The sequence below is a fragment of the Dromaius novaehollandiae genome, chromosome 10, assembly GCF_036370855.1.
Source record: "Dromaius novaehollandiae isolate bDroNov1 chromosome 10, bDroNov1.hap1, whole genome shotgun sequence".
Classification (NCBI taxonomy): Eukaryota; Metazoa; Chordata; class Aves; order Casuariiformes; family Dromaiidae; genus Dromaius; species Dromaius novaehollandiae.
In genome coordinates, this window is record NC_088107.1 from 4828171 (window position 1) to 4843364 (window position 15194).

The 15194-nt window shown below is 45.7% G+C and overlaps 1 protein-coding gene across 3 annotated transcripts in view; it reads left to right on the top strand.

The window, feature by feature from the left end:
* Positions 1–15194, top strand: part of IGF1R (insulin like growth factor 1 receptor) — a 181934-nt gene that overhangs the window by 79989 nt on the left and 86751 nt on the right. The window contains exon 1 of one of the 3 annotated variants that reach the window (XM_064517917.1): positions 773–791. The exons of the other annotated variants lie outside the window; for them this stretch is intronic. Coding sequence (XP_064373987.1) covers positions 788–791 — 4 coding nt within the window. The 5' untranslated portion in view covers positions 773–787. Of the gene's footprint in view, positions 1–772; positions 792–15194 lie in introns of those variants that run through there. 3 annotated transcript variants of the gene reach the window in all.

The following is a 15194-nucleotide window of genomic DNA, read 5'->3' on the forward strand; positions in this document are numbered from 1 at the left end:
CTGTCCTTGCTAGTGCTGTTTTAATTAAAAACTGCTCCAAAAATGTAAATGGAAACCATTGCCATAGAAAACCGGTGCTGAGTATTCACTAAGAAATGCTCTCATCCCAAGCTTACAGCTTCTGCCTTCTCTTTTGGAGTGTAAAATCGTGGGTGATCGCACCTGCGGGGGGGCAACACTTGCAAGTGACATTCCTCAAATCCCGGTGGGAATGTCTCCCAGCACACGCGTTTTAGACTTACCTAGGCAATTCTTGTGACCTGTCTTAAAAATCATTATCTGGGGGAGAAATGCCAGCTGGGGTTTATGTCTTTGGGTCTGATAACGTTATGTCGACTTTTGGGAGTGTGGCCTGAGTGGCTTGGGAGGGAGGCGCTACCTCCGGCATCCCCGAGTGCCGCGCGTGGAGCTGTGACCGTTCGGTTATGCATATGGACTGAGTCATCTCTGCGAGAGCTTTACTATCTCCTCTTGGTAACTGAGTGCATCCAGATGGGTCAGATGTGGTAATGATTATCTGGTGGGGAGTTTTTGGAAACGTTGTTTTCTTTTGAAATGCTTGGGAGATGATGGGTGGCTGCTGCGGATCTTGCATCACCGCGCGGTGCCCTGTGGGTGCGTTGGACAAGCAGGGCTGTGTGGAAGCTGCTCACTGAAATAGCTGTACATTTAATCTGATCGGTTCAAGCTTGAAATTATATTGATTCAAGGTCTTTTTTGTCTGCTGGAGAAAGCTGCTTCTGTGATGAAGACCTAACTGGTGTTTTGGGTTAATTCAGCAGTGCATATGGGTAATTTTTCCACTAATATAAATGTAATCCTTGCTGCTTGTACGGTGTAAAGTGAACAAATTAGAGGACGGGGCAGGCTTTCTTTTTCTGCTTATGAGTTGGTCAGATAACTGCCCTTGTTTGCATGGTGTTTAGGCTGTTTGCCCTTTGCATATTTAGTGAGACAGTAGAGGGATAACGTTTGCCATCTTTTACACTGTCAAATTATTATAAGTTTGGAATAAGGAACTGCTTTCTTAAGGGAATTACTTATCTTCTTGGAAAATTGGCTGTAGAAGTAAGCCCTTTTATTAAATGGCTTTGTAAGAAGTAGATTAAAACTTCCTGATTTATTGTGTAGCAGGAGAATTGTTCATTGTTCAGCAGGAATTTAGGATTGTTTAGCAGGAGAATCAGAAATGAGTAACTCATGCTGATGGTGACAGTTTCAATAAGTTAATTTATTGTCTGATAATGAAATGAGGTCTTTGGTCAGACCTTGGCCCCTTTAATGTCTACCATTAGTTACTCGGCTTTTGAACGCTGCATGCCGAATTTGCTGAGCAGCCTCAATTCCTGTGTTGCTGGATTTCTGCAGGCGCTAAGCATAGCAGGTGGGTCCTTTGCCTCCTCCTTGCATCTTCCTCACTCCTATGCACGCTTCTGTTTTGTTTTTCTTAATTTTTTTTACCATTTGTTATAACTACAAAGGGCACCACTGTATTGCCCACGACTTCAGTGCTGCTGCTGTTACGGCACGTTTGAGTCTCGTTCTGCCTAATTAAATTGTTCCGAAGGACGTCTGAGCTGCAGAGAGCATGCAAACAAATGGGAAGACCACAGATTTACCTCTACCTTCACGTAAATTGGGGAGGGAGAGGAAGGCTTCCCATTTCCCTTAAGCTGGCCCAATTAGAGATGATTTTTTTTTTCCCCCTTCAAATCCCGTCCGATTTGTTTGTTTCTCTTACAAACAGCAACCTGCGCATGTATGTGTATCGCTTTTAAAAAAAGCAGCCCGCTGCGGGGAGAGGACAAAGGCGATCTTTGAGCAGGCGGGCTGGCAGGAGCTGCGCCGCCGAAACCGGCCTCCTGGAATTCCTCCGGCGCGATACGCAGGCACCTCCGCGCCCGGCGCCGCGCTGCGTAAACAAGCCTGCTGAAGCCTCTCTTTTTCCTCCTTTCTTTCCTTTCCCTCCTGAAATTTCAGGTTGAGCAATAGGTTTAAGAGTGTGGAAGGGGTCAGTGACCGTGGAATAAATAATAAATACTCGTATAAACAAGCGGCCTTTCTCCGGCGGGGCTCTGCCGAAGCGCGCAGGCTCCGTCCCGCAGCTGGAGCCGCCGAGCAGCCATTTATGAATGAGGCGCCGGCGGGGAGGAGGGCACGGCGCGCACGGCAGCCCGCTGCCGCGAGGCTTCATTCACCGGGCGCCGTCCGGGTGTAGCTGATGCGTTGTTGTAATAATGCTGCGTTTTCCTGTTTTGTAAACAAAATGCGTTCCTCCTTTTTCTTCCTGAATCTGTTGTGTGATTTACTACGTTTTGTCTTTTCCTTTTACTCTTATGTCTTCCTGCATCCCCCTCCCAGTCCCCCACCTACGTTAAAGGGCAGAGGAGCTCTGGCAAGGCGCCCGCTTTTGTGTTTTGTTCGGAACAAAGCTGCAGACCCCGCGGCGGCTGCCCCGCTCCTCCAGCGCGGTCACGAAGCATGGTGAGCGCTGCACACCTCGCACCGCGACTCCCTGCCGTGCCCTCGCCGCAGCCCGTCGGCGGGCGTGCTCGCCGCACGCTGCATTCGCACTGCGTCACCAGCTGCTGACATGGCTCTTGCCGGAGCAGACGTGAGCCCCGGGGCGAGGAGGAGCGAGGGGCGGCCGGGGAGGACGAGGTGCCCAGGCCCCCTCCCGCTGCCCTCCCGGAGTTTCGGCGCTCCGGGGCCCTTTGTCGCGGCTGCGCCGCAGCGGGTGACAACGGCACCCTTGCTTCCGAGGCACAGCGAGATGAAGAGACCAGCCATTGTCCTGGGCATAATCGAGCCTCTATCGAGACGCCACCACAAAGAGCTGGGCAGCTCGGTGAAAGCTGCTGTGCGAGCTCTAACAGCGGCGGCTGTTCGGGGCTAGAAACCTAATTACCGACGGGAAGCTTTTTAAGCCAGTGCAGCATCCCCTTTTAGTTTAAGACTTGCCAGATGAACTTTTTTTGGAGACACGGAGTGTTTTGTAAGTAGTGATGTTGCTGGTGATAACTCACAAAGCATCCACCACCCCTTTTCTTTGTTTTTTCTTTTTTTTTTCTTTTGTTTTTCTGCCTCCAAGCCAGGTCTGCAAGAGATGGCAAGTCCCAGCCTCAACAGTCTCTTGAAGTGTTTACCAGTGTGTATTTGGTCGAGTATATGTGACCTTGCTGCAGCACAGAGGAATCTTCTATTGCCCCAGCACAGATACTGTGTTCACTGTTGATCTTCCATATCTTTTGAATTCTCAAAATATCATTAGTCATGACACAAGTCCACTTTTTAACGTCAAAGCACAGTTTTTGCAACCAGTCTCACAGACGACAAAAACAAAAAAAACATGTTTAACTTCACTTCCCTAGCCTAGATGTGAATCTTTGAGTCACTTTGTCTCGGTTGCTCCTTCGTTGGCCCTAAGAGAGCGAGACTGTGCAGTTAATGGCAGTTGATGCGTCTAATCATCATAACTAATCATTGAAACTAAGGACTAACTCAGTTTCTTTTCTGAGCATCCTCAAATAAAGGACAGTGCATCACGATTAAAACAATAAAGACCTGCGGTGTTACTCCCAGTGAAGTTGGTACTCTGGTCACCTGAGGAGGTGCTAGGGTCTCGTCCACCTAACCTCGCGCTAGGCAGATGGTAACTTCCATGGGGACACTGAAAAGTCCACCTATCCTGGTATGCCTGGTAGATGTAGGGGCCTGATTTTCCACGAGGGAAAATCTCTAAGCAGTAAGGATCTCAAAGCTGGACGGTGATTTTGGAAAGACTCTGAAAGATTTATTTGGCCGTGTATGGGAAGCTGATGAAAAGGCTGGGAAGCAAAGTGAGGGGAACTAATTTCCTGTTTCTTTATATGACCTTTTGAGAGTTATATCTAACAGGAATGAGTTGCCCTAAATGGGGGGGGAGGTAGGGAAGAGCGTTGTTGTTAAAAATAATTTCAGAATTGTGCTTATTAAACCCAGAGGAAATTGGTAGGCATTTTCTGTTTTGGAGATAAAAGCTGACCTGTTAGTTGAATGCGTTGGTGAGTAGCTCCAGATGCTCACGGCTGTCCCCGTGAAGCGAGGGGAAGGAGGAAATATGAGCGTTTCTTTGGGCAGGTAGGAGTGAGCAGATCTCCTCCCCTCCTCAGAGCAGAATCTGGCCGGACTGCTTTTGATTCTGGTGATACAGAAGTAAGCAGTGGTACACTTCTAATGGTCTGAACCTGAGCAATCTCATTCCCTGAGATCCATATCCTCCTCTTCAGTGTTGGAGTTAAGGGCTTCTTTGTGACTCATTCACTAATGTAAACACAAGTCTCTGAAGAAAAGCCTTAAGGGATGAGTAAGTTGAGATGACTTGAGAGGTTTGTGGGCTATGAAAGGCTGGCTAATAGGGACTGGAATGAAACTTCAAGTTGCTACAAAAGATTTCTGCAGATTATGTTAGTTTTGTAATGATGAGCAATGCACAAATAATGGAATATGCTGCATAAATCAGTTTTCATGTAAGGGATTAAGTACTCGAGGAAACAGTAAGGCTGCAAGAGTTGATAAGCTTGCACCTTTAAGATCTGAACTGACAGAAGGCTTCTGAGTAGTAGAACCAGATAAAGACTTGGCTGTTCTTCCGTCCCAGCCTGCATCGTTATAGTCCCATTATTTTTTTTCTCTGAGAGTCACCCAGATACTCACTTTATTTCCAAGCGAGTGAGTGAAGGCACCAGACGTGCTTAGCGTGACCCTGATGTGGCACATGGGCATCTTGTGGCTCTCCAGTTGTGCTCTAAACATTTCAGAGAACTTTTTGGCCAGTTTTTAACTTCAGATTCTTTAAAACAATGCAGATGCTGAAGTGTTTTGCGTTTTGCTTCTGTAAAGACGCTGCGTGTCTGCCTCTGCATGGTTGGATATCACGTATGTTGGTAGGACACTCAACCAAGCACATGCTGCTTAAATCTTTCATGAGGTTGCCAGTTCAGTCGAGGAGGTGCCCTTACTGCTGGGGCTTGTCATCTCCTGTGGACCTGGCTTGGAACAAATAATGCCGTTTGGGAGGTTCGTGGCTTGTGAGTTGTTGTCAGCGATATCACTACTCGTAAATTCTTGCCTAACTATTTTTAATATTTGGAAATGTGCAAAGCCTGCCAGTAAGCCTGTTTTATGAAACGGTTGAAGAAAGTGTAGAGAAGAGCTCATCTCGCACCACCTAAGTGAGCTCTTCCTGCAGAGGTTAAATAAGCGGGCTGTGAGCCCTGCTGATCAAAGGCAGGCGCGCTCAGCGTAGGGGTTTAGCTCCAGGCGATGTTCAGTGGTTGCCCTCCAATGCTGAGCCCTCTGCTAGTAAAATGCCTTTCTGCTGCTCTGAGATTTACCTGGTTGTGTGTTAGGGACTAGAATTTGGGAGAGGAAAGCGGGGAGGGATGTGTTTGTGGCTTTGCAGTTTCAAACATGTTCTCTGGGGGTTTTGTAAGCTATTTAGTGAAATGGAACTGAAACAAAGATGGAAAATACCTCTTTGTTTCCTCGTATTAATATATTATTAAGCAAACAAACCCATAACAATTGGACAGTTGTTATTTTTGTTATGTGAAAAATAGCTGTTTTATTTTGTGGTTATCTTTTATTGAAATTAAACCTATGTGTTGCCCATGGTAGTCTAAATGGAGACTGAAAGGAGATGGGGGAAATCCCGGATTTTCTAATCTTTATATCTGCTATGATCTAAGTCTGTATCCTGTGCTTGCTAGGTGATTTCCATTCGAGCAACTTGAACATAACAAAATTAAAGATTCAAAACAGGCCCGTGGGGTAAACTGATGTGTCTTCCCTCTGAACACTGGGAATAGCCCCATTAGGGCCAAGGCTAGCTGCACACCGAATTCTGTGTTAGGTTTTTGTGGATTAAAATTGTGCATAAACTATTGGCTTGCATGCAGTTTTCAGTTTGCACATTTTGAAAAAATCTGTCCTCCTGTGTCTTGACTGCATCTTGTTTTAAAACATCTGTATATTCTTCTCCACGTGAGTTCTTTCTTGCTTTGTAATACACGCATTTATGGTGATGCTTCCAGATCAGCTTGGTGTTTTGACCATAAAGAACATTTTATCTGCATCTGTCTCAGGGATTTCTGTTGTTCCAAAGCTTTTTGCGTGACATAAGTTTGCCCTAGCATATTTATATCTGGGGCAGAAATTCTGTATCTGTGGTTTAGCAGCAAAGGGCTGGTAAATAACATGATACCATGCGATAATATTTTATTACTGATAGTTCTAGTTTTTAGTTGATTCTAAGCTACTGCAAGAAACGTCTAATTGCCACTGACTCAAATGCTCCTTTAAAAAAATAACACAAAAAAACCAAAGCATCGCCCTTCTGTGGTTTCGTATGCTGGAATCTCTGGCTTGGAGGTAATTAAAAATGTACTGCTTTCCACAATGGGGTTTCTAAACAGCTGTATTTTCTACCCAGCGCTGCATGTCTGGGTGCAGCTGGTCTAGCAGAAATGTAATAAACATGAGAAATGGCTAGCGTTGCACTCGGAGGTTCTCGCATACATAGACGTGTCCGTATTTGTTTAAGAGCAGAGCCTTTGCGACAGTTTGAATCATGCCAGGTAGCCTAGAGAGCTCTTTGAAATGACCTTGGAAGGGAGAAGTGCAATTACGGAGGTGCTGGCGTGGGTTGTCACTGTGCTTCCATGTCCTCGTGACTAGCTGTGAGGACACACAGACCATGTTGTAGCTGCTGATTTTTAGATTACCGTAACTTGACTCCACAAGTGAAGAAACATGCTTGCATGTGGGTCAGAATTGCAATTGCCGCCATTCTGGAGCGACCTGCTTTGGTTAAAAGTGGCCCCATCCCTGGTGACCTTGCAGCTTGTCCTCCTGAAATCATCTGGATTGTGTGCTGGTGACTTGACATCTTGTGGCCAGACGGGATGGTCCTTTATCATAGCTCGAGCACCCTGAAAGACACAACTCGGTGAAGCAGGCTCCTGGGAAAGGCGGCACGAAACGCCTCGGCAACCTTGGGTTGTACAGTTTACATAATTTTTTGGTACTGTTTAGTTATTTGCTTCTGTTGCATGGTCTTGAAGGAGTCCTACTTAGAAATAAATGATTTTCGTTTTCAGCAGAAACTCATGGTGGTTTTTGTCTCCCTGGTATATCTCCTTCCTCCCCAATCCAAACACGCGCAGCTAGCAGCTAACAGCTTTGAGTAGGTGTGTGTTTTTGCCATTTGGAAGCCAAATACTTTCACATTTCAGCTTTCCAGATACAGGTTCAGAGTTATTCCATTTTTCTCCTGTAATCCTCTAACATCAATGCCGGGATCAAGACAGGGTCTTGTTCCGCCTTTGCCTCTGTCATTTTTCAGGGAACTTGCTACGAATGTTCCTCCAGCTCTGGAGCAAACAATCACTTGAGCACTGTATTAGGTGGTTGTAGGTGCCTCCCATGGCCATTTCGCCTGTTTCTTTGAGTGGATCTAGACAAACAGGTTAGTCCAAACTGTATTTGTTTGTCAGTAGTGCTTCTACCAGGACAGCAAGGCTGGGGACGGATTGGAACGTGCAGGTTCCCCACTCTTTTCTTTAGGGCCAATGCTTTGCCTGTGAAACCCCTCACCATTGCTTGTAGCCCTCGGAAATTGAAGCAAAACAGAAATGTGGCTGTGGGGATGGCAAAGAATGATGTTGGCCAGCAACATTTTGCTTAAAGTTGTGCGTGGCCTAGGCATGACTGGGACACCATCCACTGCTTCGCAGAAAACAACTCTGAAATGTGGCTTTTTTTTTTTTTCTTCTAAATACTGTTAAACATTGGAGATTTGCAAGCGTTACGTTACGATTTCGGGTGTCTTGCACCAAAGGAAAAGGTGGTGTAGCTTTTGTTTGCGTTGGTTGTGTGTGAGATGAGGAACTCAGATGGGTGACGGTGATGTTGAGGCAGAGCTGCGAAGAGGTTGCTTTTTACGTGGCCCTGCCGGTCAGGGGGCCCTGGCTCAGGGGGATGCTTGCCGAAGAGCAGCTGCTTCTGAGATGTTCCCCACCCTACCTCCGAGTGGCTGAACATTTTGGGAAATAATAAAATATCTTAATAGATTCAGGCAACTTTGAAATAAATGCAAAAGCGTAACAGGCATTGGCGTGGTGTGCTGCATCGTCTGGCAGCCGGGAGCGGGAGTGAAGTTCAGCCTCTAAACACAGCCTGCGAAGCCTGAAGGCAGCGCAGTGTGCAAGATGTCTGCTATGTATCTCCATCACTTAAAGTAGTACCTCTTGCAGTAGGACTTGGGACACTGAATCTTTACAATAAATAATCAATGTCTGGAAGACAGGATCTGAATAACATGCTTCTGGGTGCTAAGATAGCGTCCAGTAGATAGGAGACGATATATTATGTGATGAGCCTTTGGAGATGCTACCGTTCATGATTTGGGAACCAAGCAACGTGCACGTGAAAGTTCTCTGGATTTCTCCTGATGTACTGTAGTACTGAATGTACCGTATCCAGCATTACAGGCTGTTTTCCTTTCGGTGCCATCTGTTATCTCTCTTCTGGTTCCTTATCATCTACTTTGCAAATCCTCTTAGAATTTTCTTGAAAATAGTGGAGAGGAGAAGCTGGCTCTTAAGTAATACTTTTATTTGGGGGCACTTGTTTTTATTTGCACTACCCTTTTTATTTTATCCTATTATCTTTGGAGGCATTTTGGGTGCAAGGCTAGTGTGATATCCCTGAGAGCAAGCACCTGTCCACGTGGTTTGGTATTGGATCTGCTACACACGGTACTTGAGAGCATCCAAGCAGTTGTCACCACGTTACCCTGTTTAGTGTGCCTGTAGATGAGATACTAGCGTACATTCACTGGTGGTGTGGGGACCTAGTTTGAGCTGGGAAGGGGAGCGTGAATTTCCAGAATGCTGTCCAGGTATTATCGTTTTGCTTTGTAAAGCAAGCAAAACAGTAATACCAAGGCTCTTCTATTTCTGCTTTAATATTTTTGTACAAGTCTTCTGATGCGGTGAATAAGGGTGCATAAGAGCAAGGCAGGCAATAAGGTGCTAAGAGAGTTCATGGTGCTTGGGGTGAAAGTGAGCAGAGTTCGTGTTAAGGGCATTCAGTTCATTCAGCTATGTGTTTTGATATGTTTTTAGGATAAAAACTACTGTCTTGAAATGCTGCAAGTTCTTATGGTCACGGACCGTATTGGGACATTTATCGGAGGGATTGTCCTGTTTGTGGGGCTTGGGTAAGGCATCCCTCCCCCTGTTTTGGTAGTTCCAAATCCTTTGTTTTCCTTGCAGCTCTCCAAGGCAGTCATAAATGATAGCTGAACATGATACTGCTCCTTCCGTTTATATAAATTTTGCTTTGAGCTGAGTTCTGGCAGCTTTGCTGAGTGGGAAGCTGATATGTTTGGCCTCTGCAATGGCTGTGTGGGCTGTCATTAGGAGGTGTTTTGCAGAAGTTGCTGCATCTTACCTTCTCACTTCGTTACGAAGCTTAAACATGCGATCTGCCCTCTCCCAGCTGGCACTGTGTTTGCGGGTCTGAAACTGTTTTAAAACCCTTGGGTTGCCAGGCTTGCGCAGCACGTAGCTGGCACTGCCAGTTGTCCGGGAGCTGCTGCGCTGTCTTTCTGCTTGTGTGTCGCAAGGATGTTTGTTAGCGAGGTGGCTGCCCCCGAAGAAGAGCACCTTGTTTCACGCCGAGGTAGCACAGCTGAGCTGGACTGCGAGCAGTCACGAGGAGCATCGCCCTGCACGACAGAGCAGGCTTTCGGCATTTGGGCGAGCCAGAATACATGATCCTTAACTTCCGCTTGCTAAATATTGTATCTTGTTATTAGAGACCTCTGAGAAAGCTGGAGCGGCGTTAATAAAGCAAAATGTGGGGAGCTGGAGGAATGTAAGGACCATGAAGGAAAGATAAACTTATCCGATCCAAGAATGCGACGTAGGGGACTGCGCGTGGCCGGGTGGTGAGAAACGCCTTGATACGGCAAGCAGCTCATCCTGCAAGATCACAAAAATAAAGTATGCCCACAAATTTGCCCTTAAATAGTTGAACTTAAAATATACCTACAAAGGAAAACGGCCTGTTTTTGCTGCAATCGATTTGCACATGCTAGTTAAGGGCAGGCTTCCTGGAGACCACGCTACTGGTAGTGCAGGTATGTAGGAGGTGCTGTGCAGCGTTGTCACATGGCTTCACCACACTTGAACAATGGAAATGTAGTTTCTACCTTCTGCAGAAAAACACTGGAAATTTCCCTCTAAATCATCTGCATGTGTGGAGAAAATTTAACTTGCATTGCTGTGAAATTCTCTTTGGTGTTTAGGCAAACGTTCTCGGTGGAGCCCTGCAACCCATCGAGGCAGGAAGGAACAGAAAAGCAGCTAGCAGATAAGCATTGCAAATGTTCAGATGCTTATCTTGGTCTTTTTGGTTTAGAAATTGGGTTTGGGAATCTTGAGAGAAGCCGTTCTCACGGTGAGATGCCTTGTAAACTCTGGCTTCCCACTAGTCAAGAAGAGCACACATTTAGCCTTTCGTTTAAGGGATTGAAACACTGTGCTGGAAGGAGGTGATGTAAGACGTGCCTTGCATCTGAAACAAAAAATCAATGTCTTTTGACTGAAAGTTTTTAGGAGATGTGAAATTTGGTATTAGAAACTAAGTGTTTTGTTAACTAAAGGTTTCTTCTAATGTGCTCATGATTTTCATGAATCTATTTTAAAATGTAATACACAGGTTAAAAATCCATAGTTGAAATAGGTGCACATGTAGAGATCTGCTTAATTACTGTGCCTAATTTGGGGAGATTTTCTCTCTCAAGTATTTAAAGTGAGTCATATTCCAAGGCACTTTCATAAAACATATCAAAACTAGATCAAAATATTTTTCCATGCACACCTATATATTCAGTTCATAGTTGGGATCCCTCAGGTATAAAGCATGTATTGTCTGATCGCTGTACGCTGAATGCTGGGGTAACGCTCGCACTGAGACCTTTCGCTTTCGGTGCTATTGAGACTGTGTGGCCGGTGTGTGAGGACAACACTTGCCAGGTAACCTTGGTTATTGGGGGTGGCATTAAAAACAAACAAAAAAACCTAGAAAGATCTGGTTTTGGGGTTGCAGGCGGAGTGGCATAGGTGTTACAAATACTGAGCAGCCGCTCGGCAGAGGTTAATTCTAGCTTGTACTTTGTTTTGTCCTTGGTTCTCCTGGCGACTTGCAAACGTAGGAACAAGAGCGCTGCTGTTCCCACCTCTGCCGTGAGAACTCGGGACGCAGCAACGCGCTTCGTTTCCCATATCCGATGTCTTTCTCGGGCTGTAATGGAAAGTCTCTAGTAAAAATCCTCCCTCTTACTGAGCGGGGTGTGAATTGGAAGAGCTAGTGCTTCTCCCAGCTTGCTGGGAGTTTTATGCCCGCATCTGTAGATGCAAAAATCTCGGTGTGCGATTGATTTTTGGGGAAGGCTGTGTGCGACGGTGTCGCTGAGCGCTTCTGTCCGTGTTTGCAGTCAGTCCGCCCCGGGGACGGCCCAGCTGCAGAGTGGTTTCCCATCCCGCTCAGCTTCGGGTGCCCTGCGTGGGCACGGAGGGGAGATGGCCTGGACCGTTCCGGTTTTTAACCGTACTCTGGGTTTCAGTCTGCGATGTCTGAGTAACCTCCAGAACTTGGGCAATGCGACTATCTTGGGCAACTTAAATATAGCAAGTGCCATTTGAAGATGCTCTTTGTTCTTTTCATGCCTCTGTGTTTTGCCACTGTTATGTACTTTTTAATGAGTTACTATATTATGTTGCAGACCATGACACTTTGTAAAGTCATTGCAATTTATGAAGTTTTAAAGGAAGGCAATGATGCTAAAGTTTTTTTTTTGTTGTTGTTTTTGTTTTTTTTACATTTTAACAATTGGCTTATTATTCAGCCTGGACAATGGGGGCAGGGGAAGCTTGCTTTCTTCTCGTGGTCATTGGGAAATTTTGCCCTATTCTCCCACTTGGCCCTAGCGGTCCACACGTTTTTCACCCTCACACTGGATCAGTGCAATTCACCGTGCTTGGCAGCGCGGCGGAGGTGCATCCCGTACAAAGCACGCCTGCCCTCCTCCTCGGCGCGGTGGTTTGCGGTGACAGTACTGCCCTGCAGCTCCAGCCCCCTCGTCCTCTCCCAGGCTGTTCCTGTTGCAGGCTGCCTTCGACGACCGGGGACGTGGCGGTACCGGCGAGCACGCTCTCGCCGGGCCTCTCTGGGGCCGTGGGATTTCCAGGGCCCAGGCTGGAACTTGTTGCAGCCGAAATCGCTGGGAGTAATTTGTGGAATGAGCTCCCGAGGCAGGTTTGGACGGAATACGGTACCTGCGGAGTCCGTTGAGAAACCCTGGTTTTATGGGGCTTTTTCGCTCTGACTAATGTAAGTATGTAAGTATGACTTTTCTGAATCTGTCAGGTATACCTATGTATACTCAAACTTTGAAAAGTTTGGCCAGAATCTTCCGTAACCTGAGAAGAGGGAAATACGTGGAACCGCGGTAACCCCAAACTGAGCTCCTGAGTGTGTGTTGTGGAAACGTGTTAGCGCTCAGCTCATGGGTGGTGGTTTAAATCTCAGCAAATTTTCTGTAATGAGTCTGAAGTTAAAAATAGTCATATATGTGTAGAGAGCTAGGGGAAACACTTCTGGCCAGAAAAAGAAAAAAAGGAAGGGTGAAGCTTGCGAAGCGCCCGGGGAGTGAAGCCGCCAGCGGCGGTGGGTGCCCTGGGGGGGCAGTGGGCTGCTCCGGGCTCGCTGCTGCGGCGTTGGACCCCCGGGCGTGCTCCCCGGCTACGGAAATTCACCTTTGTAGAGGAGGAGAGCATTTTTCAAATGGAGGATATGGTCTCAAAGCATGTTTTTGAAGTAGGTTTTTTAAAAGCGTGACCAGGTGATGTCAGTGATGAGGTTGTTTTGCCCCATTAGCTTTTTCCCTGTTCTCTGTATACATCTTTATTCATATCTTGGGCTATTAAAAAAAAAAAAAAAAAAAAGTGTCTGTAAATGCACCTTGGAAAGTTTTTTTTTTTACCTTATCTTATCTTTTTCTGTGTTCTGTTTTCTTTTCCAGAGTTTTGAAGCAGGCATTTTGGAAAAATTTGTCATAAATTTGGTTTAATCGCTGTTCCTAGCCCTTGTCTGTTGTTGTCCTCCTGCCTAGCAGGGTTGGTTTTCTGAAGTGCAGTTCAAATCAGTTTACCAGCACCTATACATTTACTGCAGCTTTTTTCATGCACTTGCAAGAAGAGAGGGAAAAAAAAGCAATTGATTGCGAACTTAGCATCACTGTTCTGCTGCAGCGAGCCACGCTTACTCTGGTGCTCTTTAATCTTTTGTATGTTGTAAAGAAGAGTTTAACTCTTAGGTCTCATATAGGTGACTTATAAGTCTTAGGATAGTACACTATATGTAAATAGGATATTATGCTGAACACTTGGCTTTGGGGAAGTTACAGTGCTGAGGTGGTCGTAGCCCGGGCTGCTAGTACGGAGTGGCACTAATGCACGTTCCAGTCGGGCAGAGTTAAGGGTGCCCGTGCTGCTCGGCCTTTTCCTACTCCGAGTACTTTGGGACTTCTCTCTTTCAAAGAAGGTATCTTATCACTCCTCCCCTGACCAGGACAGGGAAGCTTGTCCCATTTATCGTGAAGCTAAGGAAAGCCAATCCGAGACATTGATCACTGTAGATAAGTGGCTTGGTGACTATATAAACTTCTCTCTTTCTGGTCTAATGGGATACAAATGTCCTGTGTCCTGAGGAGCAGTGGCTGAGCTTCTGGCCTGTGAACCTCTTTTCATATCCAGACCTGAAGAGTTAAATGCTTGGAGAGTAGGCAGACGATCGTAGGTATAGAAAATAGGGTAAATCTTTTGGGATCCTTGGGAGGAGAGGAGGACCTGTAGAGCAGGGGAGACCTGCTGGCACCCGGTACCAGTGATTCCTTGAAACTGTGGTCTAGTGTCGTGCTTTCTGATGGGGAATCTTTTGCAAAAACAGAAGTGGTGGGGAGGAGGAGGAGGGATGGAAGAAGGAAAGCTCCAGGTTTTGGAGTATAGGTTTTATCTGCATTTGGGGCACCAAGGAGAAGTAAGGTGAAGTGATGCTGAGTGTGTTTGGTTTTCAGTGGTAGATGATTTGCTCCAGTCCAGCTACTGGAATTGGTTTTACACGTATGTTGGGTTTCATCTGGCCTGTGGAAGAGATGCTTCATCTGCTTTAGAGCTAGCCGTGGGATCCAATTTTGGGGTTCCTAAAATTACCGTTAGAATAAGAGTTAAGCATGAGGCTTAGGATTAACAGTTAGTACAAAGGTTTCATTAAGGACTGTGCTTTAGATCACTTTCATGAGGGGTGAGAAGGTAGAAAGAGGCATGTTGTCGTCTTTTAAATTGAGAAATCACATGATGAAAGGCTGTGAACGGTTGATTCCTCCTGACCTGTGGCAACCGGATCATAAATTAGATTTGATGCAAACGGGAAGCTAAATAGTGGAACAGGCTGCATATTCTCTGGTGGTTGTGGAAGCCGTTCATATCATGACCCAAATTAAAGGCTTTTGTTTTTATAGTGCAATATAAAAATGATTTAATGTTTTGTAATTGTTTTCAGGGGGGGAGGGAGAGAGATTTTTATGATCTTCAGTGAAAGATACAGCTACTGTAATTCATCTCCAAAGGAGTCAGAATATTAAAAAAAAAAAAAAAAGTCTGCAGCAGCTTAAGATTTTTTTAGGATTTTTTTTCTTTACTTCTAGGTGTGTATCATTAGGACAAGGGGAGCAAGGACTGAAGATTTCAGTCATATGCTTATAGTATTTTTCTTTTCTTTTGAAGAATTGCCACTATATGTCAATGGCAAATATTATATAAAATTATAATGCATTAGGAAAATACTGGAAATTCCATTGCCCATTTCAGTTCATCTCTGTGGTTTAGCAACGTTAATGTTAAGGGTAGAAAGAAGTGTGCCATATTTTACAGCTGACAGTATATTTCAAAACGGCTTAAAACACCTAAAGAGACCATAAAATAACCAAAGCTGCGGACAATAGGTAGCTGTTGGTGTGGATGCTTGTACGCAGCTCTCGGGGAGTGCGTACATTCGGACACGGAGTTACAGATCTCTCCTACGTA